Source organism: Podarcis vaucheri (assembly GCF_965113315.1).
Source record: "Podarcis vaucheri genome assembly, chromosome: 17".
NCBI classification, from domain to species: Eukaryota; Metazoa; Chordata; class Lepidosauria; order Squamata; family Lacertidae; genus Podarcis; species Podarcis vaucheri.
The window spans coordinates 1,004,167-1,016,841 of record NC_138755.1 but is presented as its reverse complement, the minus strand read 5'-3'; the positions used below and the strand labels follow the sequence as shown (position 1 = coordinate 1,016,841).

At 44.4% G+C, this 12,675-nt stretch overlaps 1 protein-coding gene across 3 annotated transcripts in view; it reads right to left on the bottom strand.

Moving 5' to 3' along the window:
• Positions 1-12,675, bottom strand: part of LOC309522519 (caM kinase-like vesicle-associated protein) — a 42,514-nt gene that overhangs the window by 12,391 nt on the left and 17,448 nt on the right. For all 3 annotated transcript variants that reach the window (XM_082205860.1, XM_082205861.1, XM_082205862.1), the window contains exon 2: positions 381-476. In XM_082205860.1, coding sequence (XP_082061986.1) covers positions 381-476 — 96 coding nt within the window. The remainder of the gene's footprint in view (positions 1-380; positions 477-12,675) is intronic.

Here is a 12,675-nt window from a genome sequence, read left to right as displayed (position 1 = left end):
GTGGTGCATGTGATTCAGATTCTATTCAGTTGAACCTCTGGTTACAAAATTGGTTGGACAGTGTTCTCGAAGCTACCCAGCATGAGTTTGACCAGACTGCAGGAGGACAGGAAGACTGGAGTGCCTGGAACGAGTGAGACTGCAGGACCCTTATTTTGGCTGCTGGTCCCTTATTTTCAAGGCTGCTGGTCCCTTATTTTCAAATCTGTAACCTGACAGCTATGATTCCAAATAATGGGTGGCAAAGACACAAAGACCCGCCCCCAACAGCCCAGCCTGCCAGTGGCCCGGCTCCTTTGCTCCCTTGGGGTGCTTCCCCGGAGGCCACAGGGAGCTGTGGCTCTTCAGCCGGGGGCTCTTCATTCTGCTACCCTACTTACGCCCGTAGCAGCTGCCCAATCTCATACTTGTCCGTGATGTCAGACAGGCTGTTGTAGTTCTTGTCATCCCGAAGTCCGATGCAGCCAAACGGCATCCTGAGGAAAAGCAAAGTGGGCTGAAATGATTCCCAGTATAATCTGGGGGCCCAGGGAGGAGGGGGCCGTCAGGCCAGGCCAGTATTTCTTGCTCTGACTTGCAGCAGCCTTCTAGGGTATCAGGCATGAGACATTCCCTTATCCACCCTTCACCAAAAAGTCTCACATACCCTCCAATGTTCTCTGATGAAAATAGGGGTGCCATATTCCATAATAATATAATGATAATTTGCCACAGCCACTCTGGGTGGCTTCCAACATATATAAAAACATAAGAAAATATTAAACCTTAAAAAACTTCCCTATCCTGGGCTGTCTTCTAAAGGTTGTGTAGTTACTTATCTCCTTGGCTCAGGAGTCACCTCACTCGCTACCCACTAACATTTCTCTGATGAAAATAGGGACATCCTAAGGAAAATAGGAACATTCTGGAATCAAATCAGAAACTGGGATGGCTTTCATAAAATCGGGACTGGACCTGTTTTAGCTGCACCTCTGTGGGAAGTCACTTCTGCAATTTAGGGGCTGCCACAGAGAACTAGCCCCCTCCCAGGCCAAGCTTCCCTAAGCTTCTGAGGGTAGTAAAAATACCGAGGGAATCAGCGTAACATTAAATAAGAATTAATGAAATTTTTTGTTCTTGCAGCTGTTCGAATTCTGTGCAGCCCCTAAATATTGGAGTACGAACATAAACAGGTCAGTAGGTTTTGTTTAAAGTCAACAAATTGAGTTTTGTGTGTGCAGAATTTAGCAAAATGTTTTAACATGCGTTCTTTAACTTCCTGGTTCCCTTCCAAAGAACTGCAAAGTGCCTATCACCCAATGACTGGCATACACACACTCCACGCCAGATCCATGCAACCAGAACCCCTCTTGCCACCCTCTTCACAGCATGGGGGGCTGCCTGGGACCCCCAAACCTGGTCCTAACTGGAACCATTGCCCCCTTGGAAGGGAGGAATAGGGGCCGCGACACACAGAGGACCTCCTGCTGCCATGACCCTTTCTCCTGTCAACGTTCCCTTCATGCCTCGTTAGCGCGGCCTTCACACTCCAGAGGCAAGAAGCAGCTAGAGCGGAAGAGCACGCACATCTCCTTTCAGGGCTGGGAACAAAACCCTTGAGTTCTCTCTCACACACACACCAGCCCAAATACATCTGTCTACATGCTGTGTGCACATTTCTGGCTCAAGAGGCAGCTACGTTGTTCTTTTACTCAATCCAGATCAAAGCCAGTTTGATAGGGAAATGCATAAAAAGGCAGAATTTCCTAAGAAGCAACAGGATAGATATGGATTGTGCCTAACATGGTGTGTCCACCACTCCCCAAACCAGAGGTGGGAGTGCATAGGATGCAAAGCACATGGGAAGCACATAGCCTCCATTCCATGCCTCTCCCAAGGCTAAAGAGAGAACCAGGGGTCCTAGTTCCCTCAGCACCACGGAAAGCATGGTGACACATCAGACAGCACAAACAGCACCCCCTCCAGGGATGATAGGTGGGGGACCTGTTCAAATGATGCCCTTCAAATGATGCTCTACTGTAACTCCCACCATTCCTGGCCATTGGCCATGTTTGCTGGCACTCATGGAAGTTCTACTTCAGCAACCTCTGGAGGGCCAAAAGTTCCCCATCCCTATATGACATCTCCCCTCCCCAAGGATCCCAATCCAGAGAAGACGAATTGTGCAGAAGCCTTGTGGAAATTAATGAGACTTACAGTAACATAAGAATAGACCTGCTTGATCAAGCCAGTGGGCCCATTTAGTCCCACATCCCACACAATGTCCAACCAGATGCTGATGGGAAGCTCACCAGCAGGACCATCTCCCCACCTGGGATTCCCAGCAACCAGAATTCCAAGACAAACGACCTCCAGCAGTGGAAACAGAAGATGGCCATCCTGCCTAGTAGCTATTAATAGCTGCCACGGACTGATTGGATGCAGAGCTTGTTATTCCTAAAATCTCAAGTTCTTTTTCATAAATGTGGTTGTGTGTTAAAGTACAATGTACAAAAGCAACACTTTTGGGGCATTTCAAAAGGGGGAAATTATTTTATGGCCCATGGGCTATCTTTTTCTTTGGTGATCCCTTGTAGCTGATTAAGGTTGTCTTCCATGAACACGGTTTTAACAATGAGTCTGTAATAGACTGTGGAGGCCAATTCTGGATCCACACATCCTTCCACAGTGGGGATATTGGTTTCCGGGCGGGAGTTGGTCCCAGTGAGGGTTTGCCAAACGTGCCTTCCTCCTAGCACGTTTCTCTCTTTCATCCTGAGTTTAAGTGCCTTCAAAACCCAAGACACCTTTGGTAAAGGCTGTTCTCCAACTGGAGTGCTTGCAGACCAGTGTTTCCCAGTTGTCAGTGTTTATACTACATTTTTTTAAGATTTGCCTTGAGAGAGTCTTTGAACCTCTTTTTTGACCACCAGCATTACGCTTTCCATTTTTAAGTTCTGAATAGAGTAGTTCCTTTGGAAGACGATAATCAGGCATCTGAACAATATGACCAGACCAACCAAGTTGATATTGAAGAAAGATCACAATGGTGATCTTTGCTTCTTCTAGTACACTGGCATTTGTTCACCTGTCCTCCCAAGTCATGTGTAAAAGTTTTCAGTGACACCATTGATGGAATCTTTCGAGGAGTTGATGATGGCATTTATAAGTGGTCCATGTTTCCCAAGCATACAGTAAGGCTGGCAGTACACTAGCTTTGTAAACAAGCATTTTTGTTCCCCTGTGAATGTCCTGGTCCTCAAACACTCTGTGTTTCAGTCAGGAGAAAGCTACAGAGCTCAGGCAATGCTGGATTTCGTCATCAGTGTTGGCCCTTGTGGAAAGATAACTGTGCAGGTAGGGAAAGTGATCAACATTTTCCAGTGTTACACCATTAAGTTGGATTTGAGGTGCTGCCAATAGGTTGTTTTGTGCTTGTTGGTGCAGCACTTTGGTTTTTTGGATATTGAGCAATAGCCCAAGTTTTCACTGAAAGCTTCTTTGAAGATATTTAGGATGGTTTGGGTAGTTGTACACACTATGTTGTCATCAGCATACTGAAGCTCTATGACTTAAGTTATGGTAACCTTACTCTTTGCTTTCAACCTACTCAGATTAAAGAGCTTTTCATTTGTTTGATTCAGTATATGATTTCTACCCCGGTGGGGAGTTTCCCTTTGACAAACTGTAGGATCATGACAATGAAAATAATAAATAGAGTTAGGGCGATAACACAACCCTGTTTAACACCTGATCCCACTTGTGAATGGTTCACTTTGAGAGCCATTGCTATCTGCAATTGCTGCTGTCATATTATCATGTTCACAGCCAGTTTTCAGAAGGACATTCCACAGGGCATTGAGATGTACAGTGTTGAAGGCCTTAAAGGTAAAGGGTAAAGGGACCCCTGACCATTAGGTCCAGTCGCAAACGACTCTGGGATTGTGGCGCTCATCTCGTTTTATTGGCCGAGGGAGCCGGCGTACAGCTTCCGGGTCATGTGACCAGCATGACTAAGCCGCTTCTGGCGAACCAGAGCAGCGCATGGAAACGCCGTTTACCTTCCTGGCAGAGCAGTACCTATTTATCTACTTGCACGTCGTGCTTTCAAACTGCTAGGTTGGCAGGAGCAGGGACCGAACAACGGGAGCTCACCCCGTTGCAGGAATTTGAACTGCTAACCTTCTGATCAGCAATCCCTAGGCTCACGTTTAAACCTGCAGAAGTGAAGTTAAAGTAAAGTAATTTTCCACCGTCCTGACCCTGGGGCGGGGTGTCAGATTTGATGTTTGAAGCTTATTGACCAGAAATAAATGTCTTGACAGATAGTTAAAATAAGAGAAACATTGTGACTCCATTGTTTCCTTTTTTAAAAGAACAATTATGGACAAAATATCTTAAAAAAGAAACTTTGTTGTTATTGTTTCTAAGGAAAAGTACTACCAGAAGTCTTCCCCCTAGAGGGGAACTGTGAGATTGTAACTAAATCCTGGGAACTTGCAGCTGTTACTGATTACAACTGTGGGAAAGAATTCGTGACCTTGTAGGACAATGCCTTCAGAAGCACTGTTGGGTGCTTTCTGCAAAATAAATGCCCTATTGGATCAGTTAAGTCAGAAGATGGATTTTATGACTAATGCGGCCAGAACCTTTGAAGAGGTAGTGGGAAATCATATGGAGCCCATCGAGGAACCAAAACAGGAGCGTGCCATGACAGAACAACTGAAAGAAGAGGACCTTGCTGAACCTTGGGCGCCAGAGATGGAGGGACTTTTGGCCCAGCAAGAAAATGAGTCTTTGGATCTGATAAATGAACTTGGAAAAAAACAGATTCTGAAAGATAAAGTTTGGCTGGAAATGGGGGGTTGGACTGACCCCCCTATGCAGGGATGTTTGGACTCTCAGAATCTGGCAATGCGCCGTCAGAGGTTTGGAGCTGTTGGGACTTATCTTGGAGGGAATTGGAAACATGTTTACTACTTGAAATATGCTTTAAAATACTACATGGAGTTTAGTCTGGACTATGAGAAAGGGGCTGATCTGTCGAAAAGGGTCAAAAACACTATCAAGCTGGAGTTCCCACGAGTGAAAGGAAAATATGAAGAAGAACTGCGGAAGGGACATGGAAGAGATTTGATGGCCTCGGATATAAGATCACCAGGTTAAATGGGCCAGACTAATGGGACAAAAAGGACTGATAATCCCGGGACCGGGGGGAGGGGACGCTGGAAGAAGATTGGATTGTTTTTATTCTCTTTTTTCTTTTTTATCGTCAGAAATGTTTTTATGAAAGTTGCAAAAATGTTGAAATGAAATTACTAGTCTCTTGTAAGAATGTTTAAAGAATTAGGTAAAAAGGTAATGGTTATGAGAAGCTGGTATAAATAAGATTTAAATTTTAAGTTTTAAGGTTTAATATAAGATAAGATGAAAATAGAGCAAGGTAATGTATTGACAGAATATTATGAATTATGGAAAGGATTTGCTGTGACAATTATTAATCAAGAGATGGGAGGAGGAGGAGGTCATGGAAAGAAGGTAAAGAAAGTGGAGAATTTGAAAATGATGGTTTTATTTTTTATTTCTGTTTTTGTCTTTTTTTCTGTAACTTTGTTTCCCCCCCCCCTTTCTTTGTGATTTTAAAAATTCTTTTTTCAATAAATATCATTTTTTTAAAAAGCAATCCCTAGGCTCAATAAATGTTGTATACAGGGGTTGGTTTTGCTCTCTGCGTTTTTCTTGAATCTTGTCAAGAGGTGAAAATCATGTCCACTGTTCCCCTAGAAGGTCAAAAACCATTTTGGGATTTAGGAAGGGTCACCTCAGATATTGTTAAGAGACGGTTTGCTAAGATCCTTGCAAGAATTTTGCCGGCCTCAGCTAGTAAAGAGATGCCATGATAGATTCTGCAATCCATTCTGTCACCTTTTTCATGCTCATGATAATTTTGGCATCCCTAAAGTCTACTGGGATCTCCTCTCTCTCCCAGATTTTTTCGATGAGCTTGTGAAGTTGTATAAGTTTAATTCCGCCCACTTTGAAGAACAGCCATTTTAGATCTGGTCCTAACCAATGTTGATGACCTGGTTAGTGGGGTAGAAGTGGAAGGATCATTAGGCGCGAGTGATCATGCTCTTCTGAAGTTTACTATACAGTGGAAAGGAGCAGCCAAGCATACTAGGACTCAATTTCTTGACTTTAAGAAAGCCGACTTCATAAAACTTAGGGAAGTGTTGGGTGAGATCCCATGGACAGTAATACCAAAAGGAAAGGGAGTTCATGATGGCTGGGAGTTTGTTAAGAGGGAGATAGTAAAAGCACAACGTCAGGCAATACCAATGAGACGGAAACATGGAAGGTGCCTAAAGAAGGCCAGGGTGGCTATCTAAAGAACTTTTAACTGAGTTAAGATTAAAAAAGGATGTGTACAAAAAAATGGAAAAGGGGGGAAACCACCAAAGAGGAATTCAAACAAATAGCCAGCACGTGTAGACACAAAGTCAGAAAAGCTAAAGCACAGAATGAACTCAGGCTTGCTAGAGAGGTTAAAAGCAATAAAAAAGGCTTTATGGGTATGTTCGTAGCAAAAGGAAGAACAAAGAAACAGTGGGGTCACTCAGAGGAGAAGAAGGTGAAATGCAAACAGGGGACACAGAAAGGGCTGAACTCCTCAATGCCTTCTTTGCCTCAGTCTTCTCCGATAAAGAAAACAATGCCCTACCTGAAGAATTTGAAGCAAATGATTCAGCAAAGGAAACACAGCCCAGAATAACTAAGGAGATAGTACAAGAATACTTGGCTAGTTTAGATGTATTCAAGTCTCCAGGGCCAGATGAACTGCATCCAAGAGTATTAAAAGAACTGGCAGATGTGATCTCAGAACCACTGGCAGTCATCTTTGAGAATTCCTGGAGAACAGGCGAAGTCCCGGCAGACTGGAGGAGGGCAAATGTTGTCCCTATTTTCAAAAAGGGGAAAAGAGAGGACCCAAATAATTACCGCCCAGTCAGTCTGACATCAATACCAGGGAAGATTCTGGAGCAGATCATTAAGCAAACAGTCTGTGAGCACCTAGAAAGGAATGCTGTGATCACCAATAGTCAGCATGGATTTCTGAAAAATAAGTCATGTCAGACTAACCTGATCTCGTTTTTTGACAGAATTACAAGCCTGGTAGATGAAGGGAATGCAGTGGATGTAGCCTACCTTGATTTCAGCAAGGCATTCGATAAGGTGCCCCATGATATTCTTGTAAAGAAGCTGGTAAAATGCGGTCTTGACTATGCTACCACTCAGTGGATTTGTAACTGGCTGACTGACCAAACCCAAAGGGTGCTCATCAATGGTTCCTCTTCATCCTGGAGAAGAGTGACTAGTGGGGTGCCACAGGGTTCTGTCTTGGGCCCAGTCTTATTCAACATCTTTATCAACGACTTGGATGATGGACTCAAGGGCATCCTGATCAAATTTGCAGATGACACCAAACTGGGAGGGGTGGCTAACACCCCAGATGACAGGATCACACTTCAAAACGACCTTGACAGATTAGAGAACTGGGCAAACACAAACAAGATGAACTTTAACAGGGAGAAATGTAAAGTATTGCACTTGGGCAAAAAAAATGAGAGGCACAAATACAAGATGGGGGACACCTGGCTTGAGAGCAGTACATGTGAAAAGGATCTAGGAGTCTTGGTTGACCACAAACTTGACATGAGCCAACAGTGTGACGCGGCAGCTAAAAAAGCCAATGCAATTCTGGGCTGCATCAATAGGAGTATAGCATCTAGATCAAGGGAAGTAATAGTGCCACTGTATTCTGCTCTGGTCAGACCTCACCTGGAGTACTGTGTCCAGTTCTGGGCACCACAGTTCAAGAAGGACACTGACAAACTGGAACGTGTCCAGAGGAGGGCAACCAAAATGGTCAAAGGCCTGGAAACGATGCCTTATGAGGAACGGCTAAGGGAGCTGGGCATGTTTAGCCTGGAGAAGAGGAGGTTAAGGGGTGATATGATAGCCATGTTCAAATATATAAAAGGATGTCACATAGAGGAGGGAGAAAGGTTGTTTTCTGCTGCTCCAGAGAAGCGGACACGGAGCAACGGATCCAAACTACAAGAAAGAAGATTCCACCTAAACATTAGGAAGAACTTCCTGACAGTAAGAGCTGTTCGACAGTGGAATTTGCTGCCAAGGAGTGTGGTGGAGTCTCCTACTTTGGAGGTCTTTAAGCAGAGGCTTGACAACCATATGTCAGGAGTGCTCTGATGGTGTTTCCTGCTTGGCAGGGGGTTGGACTCGATGGCCCTTGTGGTCTCTTCCAACTCTAGGATTCTATGATTCTATGATTCTTTGACTTTGGCAGGTATCCCAACAGGTCCGCTGGCTTTGTTGTTTTTCATTTGGTTAATAGCTGTACAAAGCTCTCCCAGATTTGGAGATACTGCAAGCTCATCTCTAATTTGTTTTTGCGGGATTTGTGAGAGGACCTCAGCAGCTACAGGGGAGTTGTAGTTAAGGAGATGCTGGTATATATAAACCTCCCTGTTATAAGTAGCCATGATAGTGGGAAAGGGAGACTCTGGGATGCCATGGCCCTTAGGCATGGTTATTATGGGGTGCCAGCTGTATGATCTTACTCACCCTTTTAGTCCACCCTTATGCTCTGCTCTCTGGGCAACACACATACAACTCAGATACCTTCACCCCTGAGCTCTTTATCACTTTCCAAACACAAGAAGACACTAATTTCTGAAAAGACGCATGGCATGGTGCCTCTGCTTCAAATCCTGCAGAGGGAGGGAGGGAAGGAGAGAGGGAGACCTTGCCCAGGCCTCCGGGAGCAATGACAAACTAAAACTTGGAGGCATCGACACGGATCACAAGGGCAGTATGTCCCATGACAATAATAGGGCACAGCCGCCCGCCCCCCCGGGGCCTTCCTCCATCTTTGCTGGAGGTCTAGGAGACCTCCCTCTCTCAAACTCTTGCTGTTAAGTGTAGACAGTGCTAAGCTGGATGGGCAATAGAATAGCACTGATTCAGGGAACTTGCAGACCACAGAGCTATTTTTTGCTGAGATTCACACCTGCAAATTCAAAATACACAATTAAAGATGATTTTTGAACTCTTGCACAACAAACTTGCTTCCCCAAAAGATCTGACAAAGTAATGGAGAAATGCATTAGAAAATGGTGCGAAACACTTGCTTTGATGCAACTGTAATCTAACCTCCGCACAAACAAATCAGAACAAATGTTCATTAAAGAGCCAACATCATCTAATCTCCCTGTAAAAATAAATAAATCGGGTTGAATGCTCGATAATCAGGTTGTCTGGAAGCACTCTCAGTATAAGGCAGCTTCCTGCACACCTATGCTTTTCAAATGGCCTCTCAGGCCATTTATTAGTTGGACTGTTTATTAGTTGGACTGTGTGGCTGAGCTTAACTGTGTTTTCTTCTGGCCTTCTTAATATTGGGAGGAGAATGGATAAGTTTTCTTTTTTCCTTTTTTTGTTTGGGGTTTTCAGAAATGGAAGAAACAACCTAAATATATTTTCAACTATATGAGTGGGTAAAATCTCCAGTGCTCTTTCTCCAAAAGGTGGCCAGACTACCAGTTGCAGAGCTGGCAGCCAGTGGGTTCTGTTCACAAACTCCTTTCCTAGCACGGGCCTCTTGCTCTCCAGAAAGATTCTCAGGGTGTCATTGGTGATTGACATAGCCTTCCTTTCTGAGCAGAGGGGCAATCTGTCTCTTTCTTCCCCCACTCCCTCGCTGGAAGTCAGCCAGGCTGCATTCCTGCATCAGTTCTCAATGAGTCATCAAGAACCTGAGGAACAGATCCATATAATTTCTGACTCCAAACTTATATAGTTGGATATAATATCTGGAGGCAGCTGCTTCTTACCCAGGAATAAAATGTCCCAGTTTTCTGTTGTGATTGCTGTACATTTGAATTCCTCACAAGCAAACCAACTCCTGCCTCAGGCTTGTTTTTTGGCCCTTAACCCTTTTTCCTTTTCAGTAAATCTATTATTTTGACAACAGCATTGCTAAATACCTTGTAAGGGGTGACATAACTGCCAGAAAAAGTTGCAAAAGCCTGCATAAAAGGAGGGACCTGCTTGCCACTCTCAGCAGCAACTCAGCTGTCGGCCACCAGGCTCAATTCTTTTGTTCCAAATGGCTACTCAGCACTTTGATTTTTGCACTCTTGGATTTGTAGTTTATTTCTTCCAAGCAGGGTGACCAATGCAGGAGGGCCACAACTCCATCATCCTTGACCATTGGCCATGCTGACTGGGGATGATGTGAGTTGGAGGAGGTAATTATGGAGACAGGTGCTTATCTCACATAAGGGCACCAATGAAAAAGATGCTTGAAATGATCAGGGTGGACAGTAAGCTGTGCAACACCCACATCTCTTCTGTTGAAATATACAATTACTGACTCACACTTGCGTACATGAAAGGGTTAACCTGAGCTCACTTTACCTAATAGTAGAGTCATCTCATTGACAAGAAAGGCATGCACAAGAAATAGTTTGCAGAGAGGCCATTTAGAACAGCAAAAGTTCTTAATTTGAATTACTTGCCCGGCAATAGAATGTTGAGAAACAGTGCCAACTTAGGGTCAAAATGGACAGCATGTTAAATGTGTATTTGCATTTAAGGTGTGCATTTAAAAGCTGCAAACAGAAGCTGCTTTGGGGCGGCAGGGTATATATGTGTGTGTGTGTGTGTGTGTGTGTGTGTGCGCGCGCTAACCAGTAATTAGCAGGGTTGCAGTGTCTTGAGGCCTGACAAAAAACCCTCTGCAGAAACAAGCTATTTGCATCGGAATGAGATCCAAGAGATGGGAGAAGGTGTGCATTGCTGAAAGGAAGCAGAAACAGCCCAGGGGATGATGGGCAGGAGGACTGAGAGGGGGCAGAAGAGGCAGAGTACTTGAAAAACACAGACCTTGTGGGGTTGGCAGGAGAAATGAGTGGGGGAGCTGGAAGCCTGAGAAAGAAAGAAGGGCAAACAAGAAATGAGCAGAGAGAATGGAAATAAGCCCTCAGACAGGATTGGACCAGAGTAGAATTTGCAGCTTTTTCATCCCCTCATGTGTCATAGAATCATAGAATCATAGAGTTGGAAGAGACCACAAGGGCCATCGAGTCCAACCCCCTGCCAACCCCTGCCAACCCCCTGCCGTGTCTCTACCTTTAGTGGCAGCTTAACCTGCAGTCAAAGCTTGTCACCTTATTTATTGATTTATTATTATATTTATATTCCACCGTTCTTCCAATGAGCTCAGAATGACACACTTAGCATAGAATCATACCCTCCAACATTTCTCTGCTGAAAATAGGAATGTCCTATTCCATTATTATTATTATTATTATTATTATTATTATTATTATTCCCCACCCATCTGATTAGGTTTCCCTAGGACATATTCACAAACTGACAATAATCTACAAAAAATAATAATATAGAACAATATAGAACTATTTTCACAAGAAGTGTTGCAAAATAAAGCAAGAGGGAAACAAATACAGTAATCATACATTTTAAAAGTCTGACAGGAAGAGGTCATGGGGGCACTTTTATCAAATTAGTCCAACTCTCTGTGGTAGCTTACAGCTCACTCCCATGCATGGTTACTCAGCAGTAAGTGCCACTGGGTTCAGGTGGATTAATTTATATTAAATATGTCCAGGGCTGCAGCCAGCACTCCTGGTGCGGCTAAAGGGAGCCATGACACAGGCTGCAAATAAACCAGCCTTCGCCAACATGGCCCCTTCCAGATGTTTTGGAACACAACTCTCATCCGTGCCTCCTTGCTGGAGCTGGTGGGAGTTGTGGGTGGAAACATCTAGAGGGCACCAGGTTGGTGGAGGCTGCTAGAAACACTTTCATGCGAGTAGACCCTGTGTAGGCATCTAAGGATTGCACTGTAATGCCCATTAAAAGCAGTGGGATTTAAGTCAATTGCAATCACTTGCTCAATTGCTTTCAGTGGGACTTATCTTTGAAAAAAGTTTCTTAAGATTATGGTGTAGGGACTTGTTCCCTACAGTTCCTGCCTTGATCATGGCTTACTTTGCCTGGATCACACACCCTTCCACATTGCACAGGCAGAAACAGCTGCACATCTGTTAAACATTAGGAAGAACTTCCTGACAGTAAGAGCTGTTCGACAGTGGAATTTGCTGCCAAGGAGTGTGGTGAAGTCTCCTTCTTTGGAGGTCTTTAAGCAGAGGCTTGACAACCATATGTCAGGAGTGCTCTGATGGTGCTTCCTGCTTGGCAGGGGGTTGGACTCGATGGCCCTTGTGGTCTCTTCCAACTCTATGATTCTATGATCTGTACGGACACCATTTTTAATACCACAAATCTCTGCCTGAACTCCCCCCCACTGGGCAGCACACACAATTGCACATCACTGAAGGCTCTACTGTGCCTAATGTAGTCATCTGTTCTGCAAACAGTTTTAAAGCTAAGCCAGTGTCTGTGTTTGAGTTAAATACATGCCAGAAACCATGAGACCCACAATATGTCATTCACAGTTCGAAATAGATTTTAGCAGGTGCAGTGTGTGAAACAGAAGACTGTACTGCGCGTGGTACCCTGTTGCAATGGTTTTCAACCAGTGTGCCGTGGCACCCTGGGGTGCCTTGAATGATGGTCAGGGGTGCTGCA